We start from the raw sequence: 19,589 nt of genomic DNA, 5'->3' as shown, positions 1-19,589 counted from the left end.
CCACATATAATTTTGGTAATATTTAAATAAAACTCAACTTTAGTAAATGACAGTTACATAGTATTTTGTCAGCTGCCTAAATTAGGGTTATTTTAAATTTATTTTTACCGAAGCAACAAATGCAAACGTGAGACAGGTTACCACCGAGGCACAGCCAGTTAGCTTCAGAAATAAATTCTCCACGATGTGCAAGGTGCAAGTATCGACGTCACGCATGTATCTATAACTTCCTTAATCTCACACGGCAGTCCCCGTCATGCCATGGGACCACTGGCCCAGCAGGGCTAGCAAGCTGTTCACAGAGAGTGGACAAAGATCCACTCTTCCTCCTCTAAGCAGTGGATCCACAAAAGGCCATGGTTCTAGAAGGAAACACTCGCTGAAACCCTGATGGCCCATCCTACACCAGTGGTGCAAGGAAGCCACTACGAAGAAGGGCTGGGCCTTCGCCTCAGCCACGTGGACAAGACCTTCAAAACCGTAAGTGGCAATTTGAGGTTAGCAGGTGTAGGGAGAATGCTCTTTGACTAACTCACTCTCGGAAAATTAAAAAGTGGTACTATTGAGCTAGACAGTAAAATATGCTGAAGAAAAGTTTATTAACGGAAAGCCTTTTACCTGATTCAATTTTGTTAAGTATTTTTCTCGCACACTGTACAAAGGCCTCTTCCACATTCTCCCCCGTTAGTGCACTTGTTTCCAAAAACATCAGCTCTAAAAGTGACAGCAAACAAAATGCGAAGCTATGTTTAGAAGGCATCACAACTGAGGTACCGACAGCCTGCTGAGTATTCTCTTCGAATAGCAGGCAAAATGGAACTTGTTACTTGAAAACCACATATTTCTGCAAATACAGAATCAATACACGTCAATATAGTTTTTTAAACGTTGGAAGAATTCTAAGCCTTTCTCAGCAGCGACGGGTACCTCGTGCTGGAGCTCGTCTGCTAAAGATGCCGCGCCAGCACCGGGGCCTGGTGAGGAGGCAGGCTGCCCGAAGCGGCCCGGATGTCGACACGAGACGAATGTTCTCCAAATACTCCTCATGTCACCACAGATACCACTGACAAGGTTCTCCTTTGCGGGAACTACACTTCAGCTTGTCATTCTGACGGTGAAGAGGTCCTCTATGGATTCATACTTTTCTTATCCACCAGAGCGGTTATTAACCCAGTGGAAAGCCTGGTTCTCTTTGCTTCTGTATCTCTAAATGGCTTCTTTTACAAACTCATGATACCTTATGTTCTTCTCACGTGCTTATTTTCTTAGCATAAAACCAGTCACTTTGTAAGAATGTAATTTGGTAGTCCTAGAGTCCAACTGAAAGTTGATACTAGGATATTTTAGTTCTGGACTGGTTCTAACAATTAAAGTCCTTTAAAAAGCCTGAATTCTTCATCTATAAGCAACCATTAGTTTTATGTGTCATTCTCTGGTTTTCTATATGGAAATTCAGAGAATTTTCAAAGGCATATAACCAAATGACTTAAATTCAATGAAGTAAAATAAAACCAAAAAGCCCAGTATTTCTTCCACTGCTTTCCCCTTCTATTTAGAGCTAATGTTTTACCAACTTAGCTCCAAATTACATTAGGAAAAAGGACAGAACATCATGCAATTAGGGCCTTTAAAAATTATTCCAACCTTTGCTTTAGACCAAGGCCTGTCCTTAGACCAAAAAGTCATTACAGAATATTAGCACATTTGCTTTTATCATAATAACTTTTGTAGGCAGAATGCAATACAGTGAAAATATGCTAAGTAAGCCTAACTTTACTAAAAACTCTAGGAAATTTCGCATTTCTTAAATACCATTTAATCTTAAAATTCCAATAGATATATATCCAAAGCAATGTTATTACCCCCAAATTTGCCCATGTGAAAAGCAGTAGTAGGTAAAAGGTCACTTGCCATTTTCTTGAGCAAATCTGGAAGCTTCTAAGAAAGTAACTTCGCGATCGGCATCCAGGTCCTTCTTGTTCCCGCAGAGGATGATCACAATGTTCTGACTCGCTAGCATTCTGGCATCTGTTAACCAATTAGTAAGCGCATTGTAGGTTTCTCGGCTGCGTAATATAAGATTGTGAAAATAGCACATGTATTTTATAAAACTAGCAACTCTTTCCAGTCATTCACACTACTCACACGCTGCTTTTGCACACGTCAGGGTAATGTCGACAACCTTTCAGGTGATGCAGGTAGCTTGAATGCCCAATCACACACCATACCACAGGGTTTGATTGTTTTGTTTCCAAAAAAATGAAACCGCAAATCAGATATTTTGCTGTTTGTTTTTGCCCAACCAAGGTGCAAAAGGATACAGACGTTCCTTTGTTCACTTCACAAATACTTACTGAGCTCTTAACTCCTAGCTCAATTATGTGCAAAATGGGTAAGCAAGATCTACCAGCTAACTGCTGCCATTTACCATGTCTGTGCTATATGGTGGGACTTTCTCATATTCTCTATAAGGACTCTGTGACATAGGCTCTATCTCCCTTTTTCATGAGAAACCTGAACCCAGGGAGTTTAATTAAGTTGCCCAAAGTCACACAAGCAGCCAGAGGCAGAGGCAGGGCTTGGCCAGGTCTGTCTAACTCCAGGACCAACTCAGATCTGCCGTTTCTGCTCTGATACACTTGGGGATACGTCTGTTCTGCCGGCACACTTAGACAGCCTGATGACTTTGCACTAGGAGCAAAGCTGAGCCTTTCACCACCTGAGCAAGTGCAGTCGGGCTGGGCCAGGAGCTGCCCACTTCCTCGCCAGTGTGCCTCATCCTGAACATGCAGACTGGGTGTGTGTCACAGCAACAGAGTGACACCCTCTCAGCTGTGCAAGTTCCTACCCGGAGAGCCACCAAATGACAGGGTAGAGATGACATTTTTAAGGTGGTGCCAGCAAACACTGAGATCAGCACCGATAGGACTTTGCAAGGACAAGAATGTTCTATAACCCATACAAATACAGAAACCACCGGCCATGTGTGGCTGCTGAGTACCTGAGATGGGGCAAACCTTTAATTTAATTCGTGATATGTGGGTGATAGCTACACACAGGACAGTGCACTCACAGCCTGTGCCCTCGACTTTCATCAATGTCAATTACATCAATTTACCATATGTAAACTTTCACTCTGTGACCCTTGAGGAATGTGTCAAAGTATTATGCTAAAAAACACAATGAAACACTAGGGATGCTTTCTGTATCTAAAACCTCATGGACAGATTTCCTTACCGGTTAAGTAGTGGTAGGGGTTGGCTCAAACACCTCTAAGACCCCAAATGAAAGGGCTGAGGGGATTCCAGATTCCCAGCCACACTGCCTGCCCTGACACACAAAACACACACTACATAGGTGCGCCCTGGGAAGACCAGACTGGGGAGCAGAGCCCCAAGCTGCCTCCTCGCGGGGGAGTTCCCATTACCTGGTGATGTCATAGACGAGGAGAGCTCCCGCAGCACCTCTGTAATAGCTTCTCGTCACAGACCTGGAAAAATTATACTGCTTTACTTCTAGCCAGTCAAGATCCTTTACTCCTGAGCACCGTCACCCATTTTTCTTGGTAAGCCTCACCATGGGGACAGACGTTACTAAGAGAGAAATGATTCAGACGTCTGAACGTACGTATGAGGGGCTCTTCTGTCTGAAATCATGTCACAGAAATGCTGGGGAGGTGGGGACGCTGGGCTGAGACAAATACATTTTCTAACAGGTAGATGAAGCTCTCCCACAGAACTTAAGATTATCTTTGAACTTCACAAAGAAAAGGCAAAGCGCTTAAGAGAGCTAGACGGGCACTAAGCGCTCAGTAATCCTACTCGGCCTCCTCTGGGGGTTCCAGGCCTTCCCCACGCCCCTGTAGAGCTGCCCCCTACTCTTTCCCAGGGAAAAGGAAAGTCCTCGGATGCAAATATGCTCATCTTCCAACCAGGAACCCACAGCCACCCCCTGGCACTTACCTTTTGGCCCTCCTCACTTACTAACCAGGAAACATGGTTTTACCTATCTTATCTATCTCCACCGAGCGCCTCCCAACGTCTTCGCCATTCTCACGGTCCTGCGGGTTAGTTTCAGTAACACTTTCTCCCGTGTATTATCAGTTTCTCCCTCTTTCTTAGATTTTCCCCCATTAGCAACATAAAATGTGCTCTGGTACCTCCCATCTTAAAAAATAAGAAGATATGTAGCACGATCCTTTCAGATCTCTTCTCTGCACCCAGATTCCTCCAGAGAGTCGTCTTTGCCAGCCGTTTCCCTCTCTTCACCTCGTCTCCAGTATCTGTGTCCCCTACTCCACAGCTCTGAGTCCAGCGGCATTTCTTGGCCCTCATCCCTCCACCTTGCCTCGCTCCACCTCTGCAGCCACCACCTCGTCCTCTCTCACCGGCCAGCTCTCCTCCTCCAGCTCTGGGTCATTCTTCTGAGCCTGCCCTGTTTGTAGCGGAGTTCCTCAGTGCTGGGGCTCAGACCTGGGTTCTCTTCTACTCACACCTTGACTCCAAGGTCACTTTCAGCTCAGACTACCTCTGTAAGATCCAGCTGTCGCCCCAACATCTCCATATGACTGCCTACTGGACATGTCACACTTCACATTTGCAAGGTAGAACACCTTGGTTCCCAGCCTGCAGGTCCATCCTGGTTTGGGGTGGGGGAGGGCACCACCACCCCTCTGTTTATACAGCCAGAAAGCTCCGCGTTTATCCTCGCCTCCTCTTTTTGCCTATGTCCCTACTGGACCCACCGGTCAGGTTCCGTCTGACTGACCGAACGTATCCTGTACCGTGCATGTCCCGCCACGCACTTCACCGGTACCATCATAATCCAAATCACCAAGTCTCTGCCTGGAGTCACCTATGCAGTCACCTATGGCTGGTGTCCCCACTACCTTGCATGCCCCACTGCCACTTGTGTCCCTCAGTCCATTTTTCTGAGCAAGCAAATTCCTCACCAAGATCTACAAGGCTCCCTGTGCTCAGGGGCTAGAGATTGAGGTCAGTCTCCAAGGGGCAATGGTTTAATCAGTCCTGTTTACCTACTGAACCCTCCATAAGAAGCCCTAAATGATGGAGTTCAGAGAGCTCCTGAGTTCATGAGCACTTGGAAGTGCTGGGAGGGTAGTGCACCCACAGAGGGCATGGGAGCTCAGCACTCAATTCCTATACCCAATGCCCAGTACATCTCTGCCATCTGGCTGTTCCTGCATTGTATCCTTTATAATAAACTGGCGACAATAAATACAGTGCTTTTCTAAGTTCTGTGAGTCACTCTAACAGATTATTGACCCTGGGACATGGGTCACGGGAACCTGTGACTGGGGTATGAACCTGCCCACAGTGGGAGCAGGTCTGTGGGATGGCGCCCTTAGCCTCTGGGGTCTGACGCTAGCTCCAGAGAATCAGAACGGAGTTGAATTGTTGGCCACAGAGTTGGTGTTGGAGAATTGGAGAACTGGTATGGAAAACCTTGCCCCCCACCCTTTAATGTCAGAAAATAGAAACTACAGAATACTGCCTCCCTTCAGGCAAAAAGAGAAGTGGGGACCTTATCAAAAATAAACAAAAGGACTCATTATGACTTTGATACTTTGAAAAGGGCAGCTATTTTTAAATGTATTTTTAGCCCCTAAACTCCAAAGGCAGCTAGGTAGCCCGAAGTTTCCCCTTTCTACCTTTAGACTGGTCTGCAGACGGGCACATGCTTTAAGAAATGGCAGACAGGCGCCATGTGAGAAGGACCGGATCATTAGTTCTTCCTGGGGTAGCCTCTCCAAACGGTGGGAGGCCTCTTTTCCACGTACATGAAGAGGCAACTCTTTTTCTATTTTAGTTTCTAGAAACTAGCAGGTTTCTAGAGAAAGAGGTATGTAAGAGTTCTCAAGAGACACTAAATTACATCTACTGCTGAGTCATTCATTTTAAAACACTGTATCTTGGGGCGCCTGGGTGGCTCAGTCGTTAAGCATCTGCCTTTGGCTCAGGGCGTGATTCTCACGTTCTGGGATCGAGCCCCACATCGGGCTCCTCCGCTGGGAGCCTGCTTCTTCCTCTCCCACTCCCCCTGCTTGTCTTCCCTCTCTCGCTGGCTGTCTCTATCTCTGTCAAATGAATAAATAAAATCTTAAAAACAAAACAAAACACTGTATCTTGATGTATGGTGTCTAACAAATTGTTCAAGTATTCAATTCAAGTTAAATGCTTAGAAAAATACTTTTTTGAGGTATTTTCTCAAAAGTAATTTAAACCAGAGTAATACAGGCACCTAGTGTGAAAAGTAAATACTGCTAACAGGTCCAAGGTTAAAGTCTGTAGTCTCCTGCCTCACTCTTCCCTGGGAGCCCCATTCCCAAGGCCTTGGGATTTGTTTTTTTTCCCTAAATGAAGTCCTTAGCAGAATACATGTTGAATATTTGTGTGCAAGATTCTACCCTGGGCTCTGGAGAAGCAGCAACAACAAAAAATACAAATGCCTCTACTTTCATGGATCTTAGCTTTGTTTTTCTGGTATTTGCTTCCGTATTTCTATAAAATGCTTATGAAACTATTTGACTTACAAATTTCAGGGCTTACTGCTTCCCTGCTTTGATAAGAATCTAGCTCACTCATACGCCTCCAGCCCCTTCCCGGCATCCCCTCCTTCTCCTGTCGGGCAGCACCCTCGCCTGATGGCCGCCCTGTGACACCTGTCCTGGCTCATCTCCCTGGCTGGGTCCCCTGTTGGCTGGACTTCACCTTCCTCTTTCAGGGTTTACTTCCTTGTATTGATGAAGTATATCCTCCTGAAATTTCTAAGAAAGAATCCGTGAAAAGATAATCTCTGTTTCCCCTATTCTTGAATATCTAAAGGCCTTCGGACTTTATTCTCACACTTGATTGATAGTTTGGCTAAGTTTAGTATTTAGGTTGGAAAGAAATTTCCACGCTGAGTTAGGAGGGCAAGTCTTCACTATCTTCTAGCTTCTGAAAGTTGCTGCTGAACGGTAGAATGAAATTCCTCTTGCTAGTTCTTCGATGTGACTGGTTTTTCTTCTTCGGATCTTTTTGTATCTTCACTTCATCCTTGTCCTCTGAAATTTCACATGATATTCACTAGTTGGGATTGTTCCCTCCATTCATTTGTATTTGGTGTGACGTGGGCCCAATACATCTGGAATCCCATTTCTTTGGTAGAAAATTACAGAGATTGGAGTGTTTTATTGGGGAGGGCAACACGTTAGTATATTTAGGCCTTTCTTTTGGGGCTATTCATTTTCTGTAGAGAAAAACTGTTTTCCTGCCTGAGAGCACATATACACCTGGCTGTCAGCAACCAGGGAAAAGGCAGGGGAGGGGGCTAGGGGCCGCAGACTTGCACTGTTTTCCCTCTTTTCAGTCCTTCCCTCATCCCTGCCCTCTGCTGCCCTTACAACTTTGTGTCCTGACCCTGTTTCAACTCAGAGGCTGAACTCCTCACGTGAGTGCATGCACATGCATATATAAACACTTCGGCAGAACCCGATGCTTCCACATCCTGACCTTCCAGTCCCTTTGCCGGGATTCAGCAGGAAGAACTGGCCTCCAGCTCGCTGGCCTTCCCCCATTATAGGCACTTAAGACACAGCTCCCTCGGCTTTCAGTCAGTCCCCATCCACTCCTTATCGCTAACACTTTTTTTTTTTTTTTGAAATCTCTTCATCACCATTATGTACTCTCTGTGAGTTAATGCCATTTCAGTTGTTCTAGAGACATTTTAGTGAGGGTTTGGGGGGAAGAAACATAGTCTGGATTTAATCCACAATGTTTAATCAGTGGTTCCAGAAGAATGATTGTGATTAAAATTTTGTGAAGCAAACAATTATTGAACATTTCAAATATAATACACACCTGACTTTAATGCTACAAGTGAGAGTTTTAACTAAAATTTAAAACTGTGCATATCTGTTCTATCTTGACTTTGTGTATCTGTTCAAAACCACAACTAAAATATTAATCCACTTTCTTGCTTTAGTGGTTACAGAATATTAAACATGTCACCTCGTCTGCAGTGATCTAGGGTCATCATTCCAAACACCAACTATGACTGTGGTGTAATAAAAATGCGCGGGAGAGAATATTTGGTGGAATATGTATCAACCATCAGAACATGCTCTAATTAGTGTAAAACAAAACAAAAATGCCAGAAGAGGTTTTTAAAATTCTCCTTTAAAAGTGAGAAAGAAAAACTGCTGTGCTATTGCTTTGCCTTAACTGTAATCTAAAAGATACTGTGGAACACGCAATGCCACGTCCTCCTCATGTACTCACTAGTCCCAAAGAAGAAATTAGCGCCACGCTGGAGCGCATTCACTCAAGAGTCTAATGCATTCTTAGGAAATGAATGCTGCATGAAGGAAACGTGACTTTCAGCTTGTCTTAAAGCTTCCAGAGGTGAAGTTTCTGAAATCTGTGCAGAGGAGGAGGAGACTTTATATATGAAGAGACTATAATTGGTTAGTTCAAATCCAATTTTCAATTATTTTTATTAAATTAGAGAGAAAGCTACCTGAATCGTTCTTGGCCTGCTGTATCCCATATCTGTAACTTTACATATTTACCACCAACGTTTATTATCTTTGAGCCAAATTCCACTCCTATTGTATGATTTGAGTCATCTTTGACTGAAAAAGAAAAAGAACAAGATATTTAATTTTAGAACATTAAAGACAGAGACTGACAGATTTAAACAAGCAAAATCAAGGGTTAAAATCAATGGAAATGTAATTTACTGTAGCCTTTCATTTCTCAACAGTCAGTTGATACGAAACACTTAACTGTTTTAAACAGAATACACACACGGCTCCTATTCTGAAAGAGACGATAGGGCTCTTCCACAAAACCCCTAAAGCAAACCATTCATTATAAAGGCTAGGCTTGGGAGGCCTATCTACCTGTCCGCGGTGAGGGCACCACCCATGCGGACTGCATGAAACACCTGGGTGCTGGCCTGAAGGGCTCAGAGCCCCGTGACAGATCTGCTACTCAGTGAGTAATGAGGTGGTGACTGTTTCCACTATTTGAATGGATAAATACTCCAAAGAAATAAAAGGGAAGGAAAAGCACTGTAGCCTCCAAAAGAAACGTAATGGACACCAAAGATTGAGGGAAAAAGAGGAAAAGAGCAACAAAATAAAACAAAACCAAACAAAAATTCTGAGCATATTCTAGCTGCTGAGTTTCCATGAATCTGAGGATTATGTGGCAGTACTTCGGAATGAATTTGTTGGAGAAGTCAATACTACCTGTATTGGGAGGCAGGCAAAATAAGTAGCTCGCTAAACCCACCTGGAATGAACTGTCTGTGAAAAAAACACTTCTGTGGTGACGAAGCGCCAAGCTGTCACCTAATATTATGGCCACACAACCCATGACTGACTGACACTTGATAACTGTAGCAGAGTCTAAGTGTGCTAGAAATCACGAATGCCACTTGATGGTGTGTGGTTTCCTGGGGCCAGGGGTGGGGGTTGGGGTGGATGACAGGTGAATACTGACCACACCAGCCTGTCTCAGATGATGTGGAACTAGAGTGGACATTCTAGAATTCAAGCTGCCAAGAAGCGTCAAAGTAAAAGCTTCAAGGGGTGAGCTGAAGTCCAAGGGTGTCCCGATGACAGCATGGCCACGAGACAAATACAGTGAAGGCTTTCCCATCATGCTGTAGGCCATGCAGACTAACACAACACACATACTCGTCTCTGTGGTGAGGAGTTAGGGGAGGACTGTCAAGGGAGAGCTTGCCACAGAGAGAGGCCACAAAGATAAACAGTAGGTTCTGGGCCCAACACCCTCGGGGCATTTTTTTCTGGAGATGCTACAATGCAGTCTTGGCAACTTGTGAAGAGACCTGGGCCCCCCACCCCCGGTGAGTGAATACTTGTTACATTCCGTGAGGACTGGCTCTGTGACTAACCCACGCTGGCTCTCTGTCTCTAGACAGAGGTCTCAACAAGCTCCTGGGTGATGACAACGGAAGTAGGAGAATACATTTCTACAGTTTTATTCTTCAGAGCTCCTTGCCAAGGACTCCCTCTGCTGTCAGTTTCCCCGTCTCACCCACCAGCACTTAGGCGCACATGCTTAGGATTCAGTGCAATAAATGACAGTGATTCTGTGTTTGTGCCTCCACCTGACGGCCATGGAACAGGTCATCCTCCACAATTCTTTCCATGATTATAAAAGCACTGTTTATTTTAAGGGTCTTTCAAACTTACAAGTCTTTTACAACACTTTGGAATAAAACATTCAACTCCCCTTCCCAAAACGGTGCACGTCAATGGCAAAAAGATGGGTCTGTGGTCACAAGACCTGGACTTGAGTCTAACCAACTCTAGGGGACCATCCCCAGGGCACACACCCAACTGCTCTAAACCTGCTTCTTGAACCCGCAAAACAGAACTGATGACAATAACTGCCTTCACTACAGTACAAGGCCACCGAGGACTCAACAGGACTGTTTTATCTACAATGTACCACTTGGGCTTCCTGGGCGGCTCCCTGTCAGGACAGGAAAGTCTTCTGCAGCCTTCTGCCTCACCATGTTGTATTTCAGTACCTGGAATGTACTGGAGTATTTGGAAAATGTAGGGTACGATAACATATTTAACAATGAAGCACCATAAAACTGAAATAACAATAAAAACTCAGTCATACTGCTAGAAGTTTAATATAACATAAACTTTTAGTGTTATTTTAACATACTTTTAAACTATAACTTTTTTCCTGAAATAATATTCAGAAGTTTTACCATAAACAAGTCTGAGCAAGAGAGCACTCTCAGGGGAAGACACGCATGAAACACTGACCATGTGATGTCACTTACATTTTTTTTCTATAAACTGATGAAGCAAGCAAGACTTGCCAGTTCCTGCATTTCCAATAACCAAGAACTTAAACAAAAAATCTGCAAAACAAAAAGAGGCCATGAAAAGTAACTTTATAATATGTGCTACAAATTTATTCTTAGACTATGATCAAAAAAAGTTAATAAAATTTTACTTGTTAATATAACAGAAAAAAGAGGCAACTATTCTGTGAAAACAACGAAAAACATGTCAACTTACCTTTTTACCTTTTTGATATTTGGCTTACATGCCAATTCACTGGTTTTCCAAACACTGCTCTTGGGACAATTTCTTTTGATGTTGGAAGTCTGAAGACTATTCTTGTAATGTATAAAATTTGCCCCTTTGCTAGTCACTATTCAAAGAAATATGCATAAGCAATGACCAGAATAGTCCAGAAATTTCAAGTGTTTTCTGTACAAAAGAAAAACCCTGGGAAACGTCTAGGCTTTGAGAAGTCCACTCCCTTCGTCTTTTTAAAAACAGGTCTGTTTCCCCCACCCTTGCAGATTTTTGTGGTCTTGCTTCTATTCCCTTATAGAAGGGAACAGAACTTGTGGGAAGGACACTTAAGCCAAGTCTCAGTTAGTATTTGAAGTGGGAAATTTCTCTCATTCAGTGTAGAAAGAATTCTTCATTTCTTCTTTACACAGAGTAATATATTTAATTTGGAATATTATTTTCCATAAAATGGAAAGGAAGACTTTACAGTAGAATCTGTTAATTAAATTAGCATGATGTAGCATCAGTAGCCCCACGCTGCCTTAATGACCAATTTTGCTTTTTCTGTTACCAAAGAACTTTAGTTCTGCTGAGACAAGGAGCTGCAGAGGACCCACTCCTTCCCCCGCCCCTCCCACCTTGATCAGAAGCCACCATGGTGGGGGCGCCTGGGTGGCGCAGTCGTTAAGCGTCTGCCTTCGGCTCAGGGCGTGATCCCGGCGTTCCGAGATCGAGCCCCACATCAGGCTCCTCTGCTAGGAGCCTGCTTCTTCCTCTCACACTCCCCTGCTGTGTTCCCTCTCTCACTGGCTGTCTCTCTGTCAAATAAATAAATAAAATCTTAAAAAAAAAAAAAAAAAAAAAAAAAAAAGAAGCCACCATGGTGAACCCCCTGCTGCTGGACTCATTTTCGGAGGCCCTGAAGGCCCTGTTCTGTATCGCTGGTTCCCTGGTTTGCACCTCCACCTCTGGCGTTACCTCCACACACCTTTTCCAAACCCAGACCAAGCTCTCCCAGCCCTGGCTCCTTCTCTCCCCCAGGTAAGTCCAAACAGCCTATTTCTTTGCGGACACTTAACCTAGCCCTGTTTCTTCAGAACTATATCCATCATCACTCAAAGATGGAGCCTATTTAGCCTCTCACGATTTTCTCATGGTTACAGGCAATGAATGTACAGGATAAATTTGTCACCATTTAAAAATAACAAGTTTTATGCTTCTCACTGCATGTTTTTAAAGCATGCCACATTCGTGTTCACAGCAGCCCAAAAAAAGCAACCCATTTATAGATAAATGGATAAACAAAATATGGTGTAAACATACACTGGAATATTACTCAGCCTTGAAAATGAGGAAATCCCGCCACACGTTACAACACGGATGACCCTCAAACACATTACGCGAAGGGAAACAATCCAGGCACAAAAGCAGGAACGCTGTAGATTCCATCTGTGTAATGTGCCTACAGTAGTCCGACTCAGAGACAGAAAGTAGAACCCTGGCTGCCAGTGGCTGGGGAGGAGGGGAATGAGGGATGTTTAATGGACATGAGTATCAGTGTGGAAAGATGGAAAAGTTCTGGAGACAGCCTGTGGCAGTGGTTGTCAACAATGTGAATGTACTTAATGCAAATGAACTGTAGACTTAAAAAGGGGGAAAATGGCAAATCTTATATAATTTCACTACACACTCACACAAAATAAAACATGCTAAATCTAATCATATTCATTGAAGAGTCTTCATAACCTAAGAAATCAAAGGTTAAGATTGCCAGGTGAAAATGAAAACACTCGAATTTCTGTCTTGTTCAATATCTTCTTCTATTTAAAATATAAAGCCCAATACATCGTATAGTTGACCCCTGAATGACTACATGGTTCCACTTACATGTGGATTTTTTTACAGTACAGTACTGTAAATGTATTTTTTCTTCCTTGCGATTTTCTTTCTTTCTAAAAAATATTTATATATTTATTTGAGAGACAGCGAGCTCACGAGAAGGGGCAGGGGCAGAGGGAGAGGGAGAGGGAGAGACAGAATCTCAAGCATATTCCGCACTGAGTGTGGAGCCCGACGTGGGGCTCAATCTTATGACCCTGAGGATCATACCTGAGCCAAAACCAAGAGTCAGACGCTTAATCGACTGAGCCACCCAGGCGCCCCTTCAACAAACTTCAAACTCTACATCTTGTAGCTCAAACAGGTAAGTATTCATACTTTAGTAGAAAACCTTTTTGTTTGAAAACCCTTTTGGCCAAACTCCTAGAAATTCTGGATAAAACATACCATGTTTTCTAAAAAAAAAAAAAAGCATAGCTGAGCTTTTAGGAAAGGAAGGAAAATTCTAGATGCTTGGGAAAGAGAAGAAACAGAAAAAAGCAGTAGGGGTCCAGATGTGTCAGTATTGAGTTTAAGACGTGTGTGGGACAGAGCATAAGAGCTTGTGCCCATGTGAAGGAGGGAGTAGAGAGCTAAATTTGAGTTAGACTGGAGGAAAAAAATCTATTCACTAGCTCAAGGAGATGAGGAGCCTTCTTTCACTCTGCCTGGCCTCTAAATGAATGGGAAAAACATTTCCCTTTGAAGATTAATCATGGACTGGTATGACAGGTGGGTTTGAAATTCAAATTTAAATAAACATGTGGACAATAAACCTCCAAATCAAGAAATGAGCAACAATAAAAATGAAAGTGACATGATTAGGATTCCTGGAAGAATTACTTTGGAAGGACACCTCCTCAATCCAAGAAACAGGATTCTCACATTTATAGCTCCTTGAAAATGAGCTCACAATCTAAAGTCACAAAACATTCAAGGAACCAATCCATCACAAGTGAGTCTGCCATCTGCAGACATCTAGATTACACAAGAATTTGATTAAAAAAAAAGAATCTAATAAAGTACAGTTGATCCTTGAGCAACACAGGGGTTGGGGCACTAACACTACTCCTCTCCCCCATCCCATGCTGTGCAGTTGAAACACCCACATATGACTTTCAATTTCCCAAATACTTCACTACTAATAGTCCACTGTTGACTGGATTTTATTTATGATAACATAAATAATAGATTAACACATATTTTCTATGCTACATGTATTATATACTGTATTCTCACAATAAAGCAAGCTAGAAAAAAGAAAATGCTACTAAGAAAATAATAATGAAGGGGCGCCTGGGTGGCTCAGGCGTTAAGCATCTGCCTCTGGCTCAGGTCATGATCCCAGGGTCCTGGGATCCAGCCCCGCATCGGGTTGCCTGCTCATCAGGAGGCCTGCTTCTTCCTCTCCCACTCCCCTTGCATGTGTTCCCTCTCTTGCTGCCTCTCTCTCTGTCAAATAAATAAATAAATTCTTTAAAAAAATAATGAAGAGAAAATACATTTACATTACTGTACTGAAAAAAAAAAATTCATGTAGAAGTGGACCTGTGCAGTTCAAGCCTGTGTTGTTCATGGGTCAACATTCGTTATCTTGAGTAGACATTCAAGATGACGAATACCATAAAAAAGGAACTGAATTTATAAGAATAATATGAAAGAATAGGTAGATTTCTAGAATGTGTCCAGAAATAAAAATTGTAGTTTTTAAAATTAAAGAGTGAATGGATGGGTTAAAGAGGAATCAATAAAAATGAGGAGAAAATTTATGAACAGGAATAGAGACTGAAGAAAATTACCAGAAGGCAGAACAAAGAGTTGAGAGGAGAGGAAACTGTGTGGGTTTAAGAAACATGGAGGACTGAAGGAAAAGGTCCAGTATAGGTCTAACAGGTGTTTGGGAATGGAAAAATAGAGAATGTGGTATAGAGCCAATATTCAAAGAAACCACGACTAAGAATTTCAACAGAATTAAAATTAAAGGGACTGTCAGATCAAAAATAACTATGAACCATGAGAAGGATAAATAAGAGTAAGTCCACAGTTAAACACATCATTATCACCGTGAAACAGAAGAACATACGCCAGACTTGGAGCTGAACAAGCTGGCAATCTGGAAATGGCAATGGGTGCAGATTTTAAAAAGCACCAACAGAAAGCTGCTCTGTCTAGCCATAGACCCAGGTAAGGGCAGCCTAGCAAGTGAGAAAACTTCTACACATCAATGGCTCTACTGCAGCCAGACAGCACAGGAAAATCTGTGACCCCACCCCCACCCATGCCAGCAAAGACTGAGTGGGGGGCCTAGATGTCCCCCAGTGAGGCCGCAGAACCTCATTACAGCAGGGTGGTGTCAGAGAAGACCAAGCATGGAGCTGAGATGCTCATCCCTGCTAGCTGGTTATGAGCCGCCCCCAGCCCTCACCCTGGTGTCAGCAGAGACCACGGTGGTTGGTGGTGATGTGGGAGACGCAGGACACTGGAGCACTCAGCCCCACCGAGCAGTAACAAGGAGCACTCCCTCCACCTAGATGTCAGTGGAAGCCAAGCATGGAATACGCACTCTACCGCCACCTGGCGGCAACAAGGCTGTGCCCAAGAGTGGAAACCAGTTAAATGAAAGATTTAAATAAAGATCTGAAGTCTCATAACATAATATAAAAATGTCCAGGTTTCAAGTGAAATCACTCATCATACTGAGAACCAGGAAGGCCTCAAACTGAAAGAGAAAAGATAACCTATAGATTCCAATGCCAAGACAACAGAAGTGTCAGAAATGCACGACAAAAATTACAAAGCAACTTAAAAAATCTTTTAAAAGATTTTTAAATATAAAAATATTTCAACAACACAAACATGCTTGAAACAAATGAAAAACAAATCTTTAGCAAAGAGAAAGTCATATCAAAGAAATAAAAGGTATAAAGAACCAAATGTAATTTTACAGTTGAAAAATACAATAACAAATATAGAGCTCAGGGGATGAGCTCAACAGCAAAATGGAAGGGACAGGGGAACACTCAGTGAACCCGAGGTCAGAAAACATCCAATCTAAACAACAAAGAGAAAACAGACTGAAAATATATGAGTAGAGCCTCATGGACCTTTGATTCTATAAAAAAAAAAAAAAAAGCTGATATTTGCGTCACTGGAATCAGGAAAGAAGAGGAAAAAGAGAAAAAGGTTGCAAAAGTATTCAAAGAAACAATGGCTGAAAACTTTCTAAATTTGTCAAGAGACATAAATCCAGATTCAAAAAGCTGAGGATGAACCCAAATAAATCCATGCCAATATACATCATAACTAAACTCCTGAACACTAAAGACAAAGAAAAAATCTTGCAAGCAGCCAGAGAAAATGACAGCTTGCCTACAGAGAAAAAAATAATCCACATGACAGCAGATTTTTCATCAAAAACCACAGGGGCCAGAAGGAAGTGGCACATTTTTGAAGGGCTGACAGAGAACTCTCTATCCAGAATCTTGTATCTAGTGAAAATGACCTTCTGGAATGAAGGGAGAATCAAGACATTCTTTGGGGCTGGGAGGGGTGGGGGGAGACTCTACAGACTTTGTCAGCAACAGACCGATCCTAAAGGCATGGTTAAAAGAAGTAAAGAAGTTCTCTAAACAGAAAGTAAATGATAAAAGGAGCCTTGGAACATCAGGAAGGAAGAACTTGGCAAACAAAAACATGTATAAACAAGGGGCGCCTGACTGGCTCTGTCAGAAAAGCGGGCAACTCTTGATCTCGGGGTCATGAGTTTGAGCCCCATGTGGGGTGCAAAGCTTACTGAAATAAAAACTTTAAAAGAAGGATAAATACAATAGGCTCTTCTTTTTCTCCTATTGAGCTTTCTAAATTATATCTGGCTGTTAAAGCAAAAAAGGATAACACTGTCTTACGTGATTCTAAATATGAGTAGAGGAAACATTTAAGACAATTATATCAAAGGTGGGACACAGTAAAGAGATGTAAAAGAAGGTAAGGTTTTTATATGCTCCTCAAATGGAGAAAATGATGACACCAGTAGACTGTGATATGTATATATAATGAAACACGCAGAGCAACCCTTAAAAAACCTATACAAAGAGATGTACTCAAAAATATTATATATAAATTGAACAGAATTCCTAAAAATGTTCACGTAAACCACAGGAACACTGGAAAAAGAGAGAAATGAAAAACAACAGAATAAAAACTGGCAAAAATAAGTCCTAATATACCGATAATTACAATAAATGGAAACTGTGTAAATATACCAATTAGACAAAAACTGGAAGATTAGATGAAAAAAACATGACACGACTACATGCTGTCAACAACAAACTCACTTCGATTATGATACAGGCAGGCTGAGAGTGAAAGGATGGAAGAAGCTGTATCATGCAAACATTCGGCAAAGGAAAGCATTATGATTATCATCATCAGATAAAACAGACTTCATAGCAAGCAAAAATGCCTCAGACCAAAAGGGTTATTACATGATGATAAAGGAATAAATCTACCCGTAAGACATAGGAATCCACACCTGAAACTAATATAACGTTATGTCAATTATATATCAAAACAAAGAATGACACAGGAATCCTAAATGTGTATGCACCAAATATAGAGCTATGAAGTATCTGTCAAGCAAAAACTGACAGAACTCACAGGAGAAAGAGACAAATCCACAACTACGGTTGGAGACCTCAATACCCCTCTCTCTACACCTGAGAGAGCCAGACAAAAAGTCAGCAAGCACAGAGAAGAACAAAAACACAGTAAACCAACGCGCTCTGGCTGACATTTACAGAATACTCCACCCAACAAGAGCAGAACACGTTCTTTTCAAGGACCCATGAGACATATTATTAAGTTAGACTATATCCTGGGTCATAAAACCAACCCCAGCAAGTTTAAAAGAACTGAAATCACATAGAATGTGTTCTCCAACCACAATGTAATCCAACTAGAAATCAGTAACATGAAGACAACAGGAAAATCTCCAAATACCTGAATACTAACCAACATACTTCCAAATAATCTAGGACTTTTTTTTTTTTTTTTAAGATTTTATTTGAGAGAGAGGGAGAGGAGCGAGCATGAGCTGGGAGGGGGGTAGAGGGAGAGGGAGAAGCAGACTCCCCGCTGAGCAGGGAGCCCAATGATGTGGGCCTGGAGCCCAATGATGTGGGGCTCGATCCCAGCACTCTAGAATCTTGACCTGAGCCAAAGGCAGATGCTGAACTGACTGAGCCACCCAGGCCCCCCTAAATAATCTATGATTTAAAGAAGTCTCATGGGAAATCAAACAAATATATTGGGCTGAATGGAAAAGAAAATACAACCTATCAAAATTTGTGGGATACAACTAAAGCATGGCTGAGAGGAAAATTCTGAGCACTAAATGCATACATTAGGAAAAAAGAACGTCTCAATCAATTATCTACATTCCTACCTCAAGAACCTAGAAAAAGAAGAGTACAATAAACTTAAAGCAAGCAGAAAGATGGAAATAATAAAGAGCAGAAATCAATGAAACTGAAAATAGAAGAACAAAAGAGAAAATCCATGAAACAAAAGCTGGCTCCTTGAAGAGATCAATAACGTTGATAAACTTCTAGCAAAACTGTGATGAGTTCAAGGAATTAGGGGCCAATCCAGGAAAAAGACGTGACCGTGAGATGGCACAAGCCCCTTTCTTTGGGCAGCACTTTGACAGGCTGCACTGGAGGGGACATCCTTCAGGGCAGGAGAGCTTCCAGACACGGTACCCAGAAGGGGGACAGAGCACGGGCACTTCCGGGGGAGAAGGGTCTGCAGAGGGGATTTATGTGCCCACATGATGTCACTCACCAGCCTGGTGGGCAGCCAGCAGCCTGATGTTTTTTATAGCCCCTGAGTTTGTTTATCAAAGGTTAGCAGATGGTGAGTGTCATTTCACAGGGTACGCAAAGCAGGAAGTCTCTAAATGGCTAAAAATATGCTTATTTGGGCTGTATTTTAAGCAATGGAGTGTGTAAGAATTTTAGTTTAGTGCTGGCAGACTTTGAACTAATGTCTCAGCTTGCTGTGAAGAAGAAAACAACACAGGGGCCAATATACAGGGCCACCTTCAATCCATTTATGTAACTAAGACTGACAAAGAAAAGCAGAGAAGACACAAAGAGTTGATTTCAGGAAGTAAACAGCACATATCACTACAGACCCTGCAGACATCAAAAAGATAAAAAAGGAATAACATGAAAAACTCCACACACATTATTTCAACAACTTAGATGAGATGGACCAATTCTCTGAAAACACAAAGTACCACAATTCACCCAACACAAAATAGACAAAATTTAAATAACCCTATAGTGATTAATGAAATTGAATTTATAATTTTAAAACTCACAAAAAAGAAATATACAGGCCAAGATGGTATCACTAGAGAATTATATCAAATATTTTAAAAAGAACACAATTCTATACAACCTCTTTGAGAAAATAGAAGAGGGAACCCTTCCCAAGTCATTTTAGGAAACTGATATTTATTATTACCTGACTTTTTAATTTAAATATTTTAATGTTATATATTTAACATATTAAAGATATGTTGTTTCATATACTACATAAAAGTAATATATTAATATAAGTATATATT

The 19,589-nt window shown here is 42.1% G+C and overlaps 1 protein-coding gene across 3 annotated transcripts in view; it reads right to left on the bottom strand.

Annotated features, from left to right (window-relative positions):
- Positions 1 to 19,589, bottom strand: part of RAB4A (RAB4A, member RAS oncogene family) — a 44,700-nt gene that overhangs the window by 8,882 nt on the left and 16,229 nt on the right. For 2 of the 3 annotated variants that reach the window (XR_005833156.1, XM_040624012.1), the window contains exons 2-6: positions 10,837 to 10,917; positions 8,521 to 8,635; positions 3,428 to 3,490; positions 1,912 to 2,066; positions 619 to 714 (exon numbers count right to left, since the gene is read on the bottom strand). Coding sequence is in view for 2 of the 3 variants with exons in the window: in XM_040624012.1 (XP_040479946.1) it covers positions 619 to 714; positions 1,912 to 2,066; positions 3,428 to 3,490; positions 8,521 to 8,635; positions 10,837 to 10,917 (510 nt within the window). In the remaining variant the exon portion in view is untranslated. Of the gene's footprint in view, positions 1 to 618; positions 715 to 1,911; positions 2,067 to 3,427; positions 3,491 to 8,520; positions 8,636 to 10,836; positions 10,918 to 19,589 lie in introns of those variants that run through there. The other variant, XM_008689524.2, reaches the window with a different exon arrangement.

Source organism: Ursus maritimus, unplaced genomic scaffold (assembly GCF_017311325.1).
Source record: "Ursus maritimus isolate PB19 unplaced genomic scaffold, ASM1731132v1 scaffold_7, whole genome shotgun sequence".
In the NCBI taxonomy this organism is placed as follows: Eukaryota; Metazoa; Chordata; class Mammalia; order Carnivora; family Ursidae; genus Ursus; species Ursus maritimus.
The sequence above is the reverse complement of the archived record's forward strand: the minus strand, read 5'-3'. Positions and strand labels throughout refer to the sequence as shown.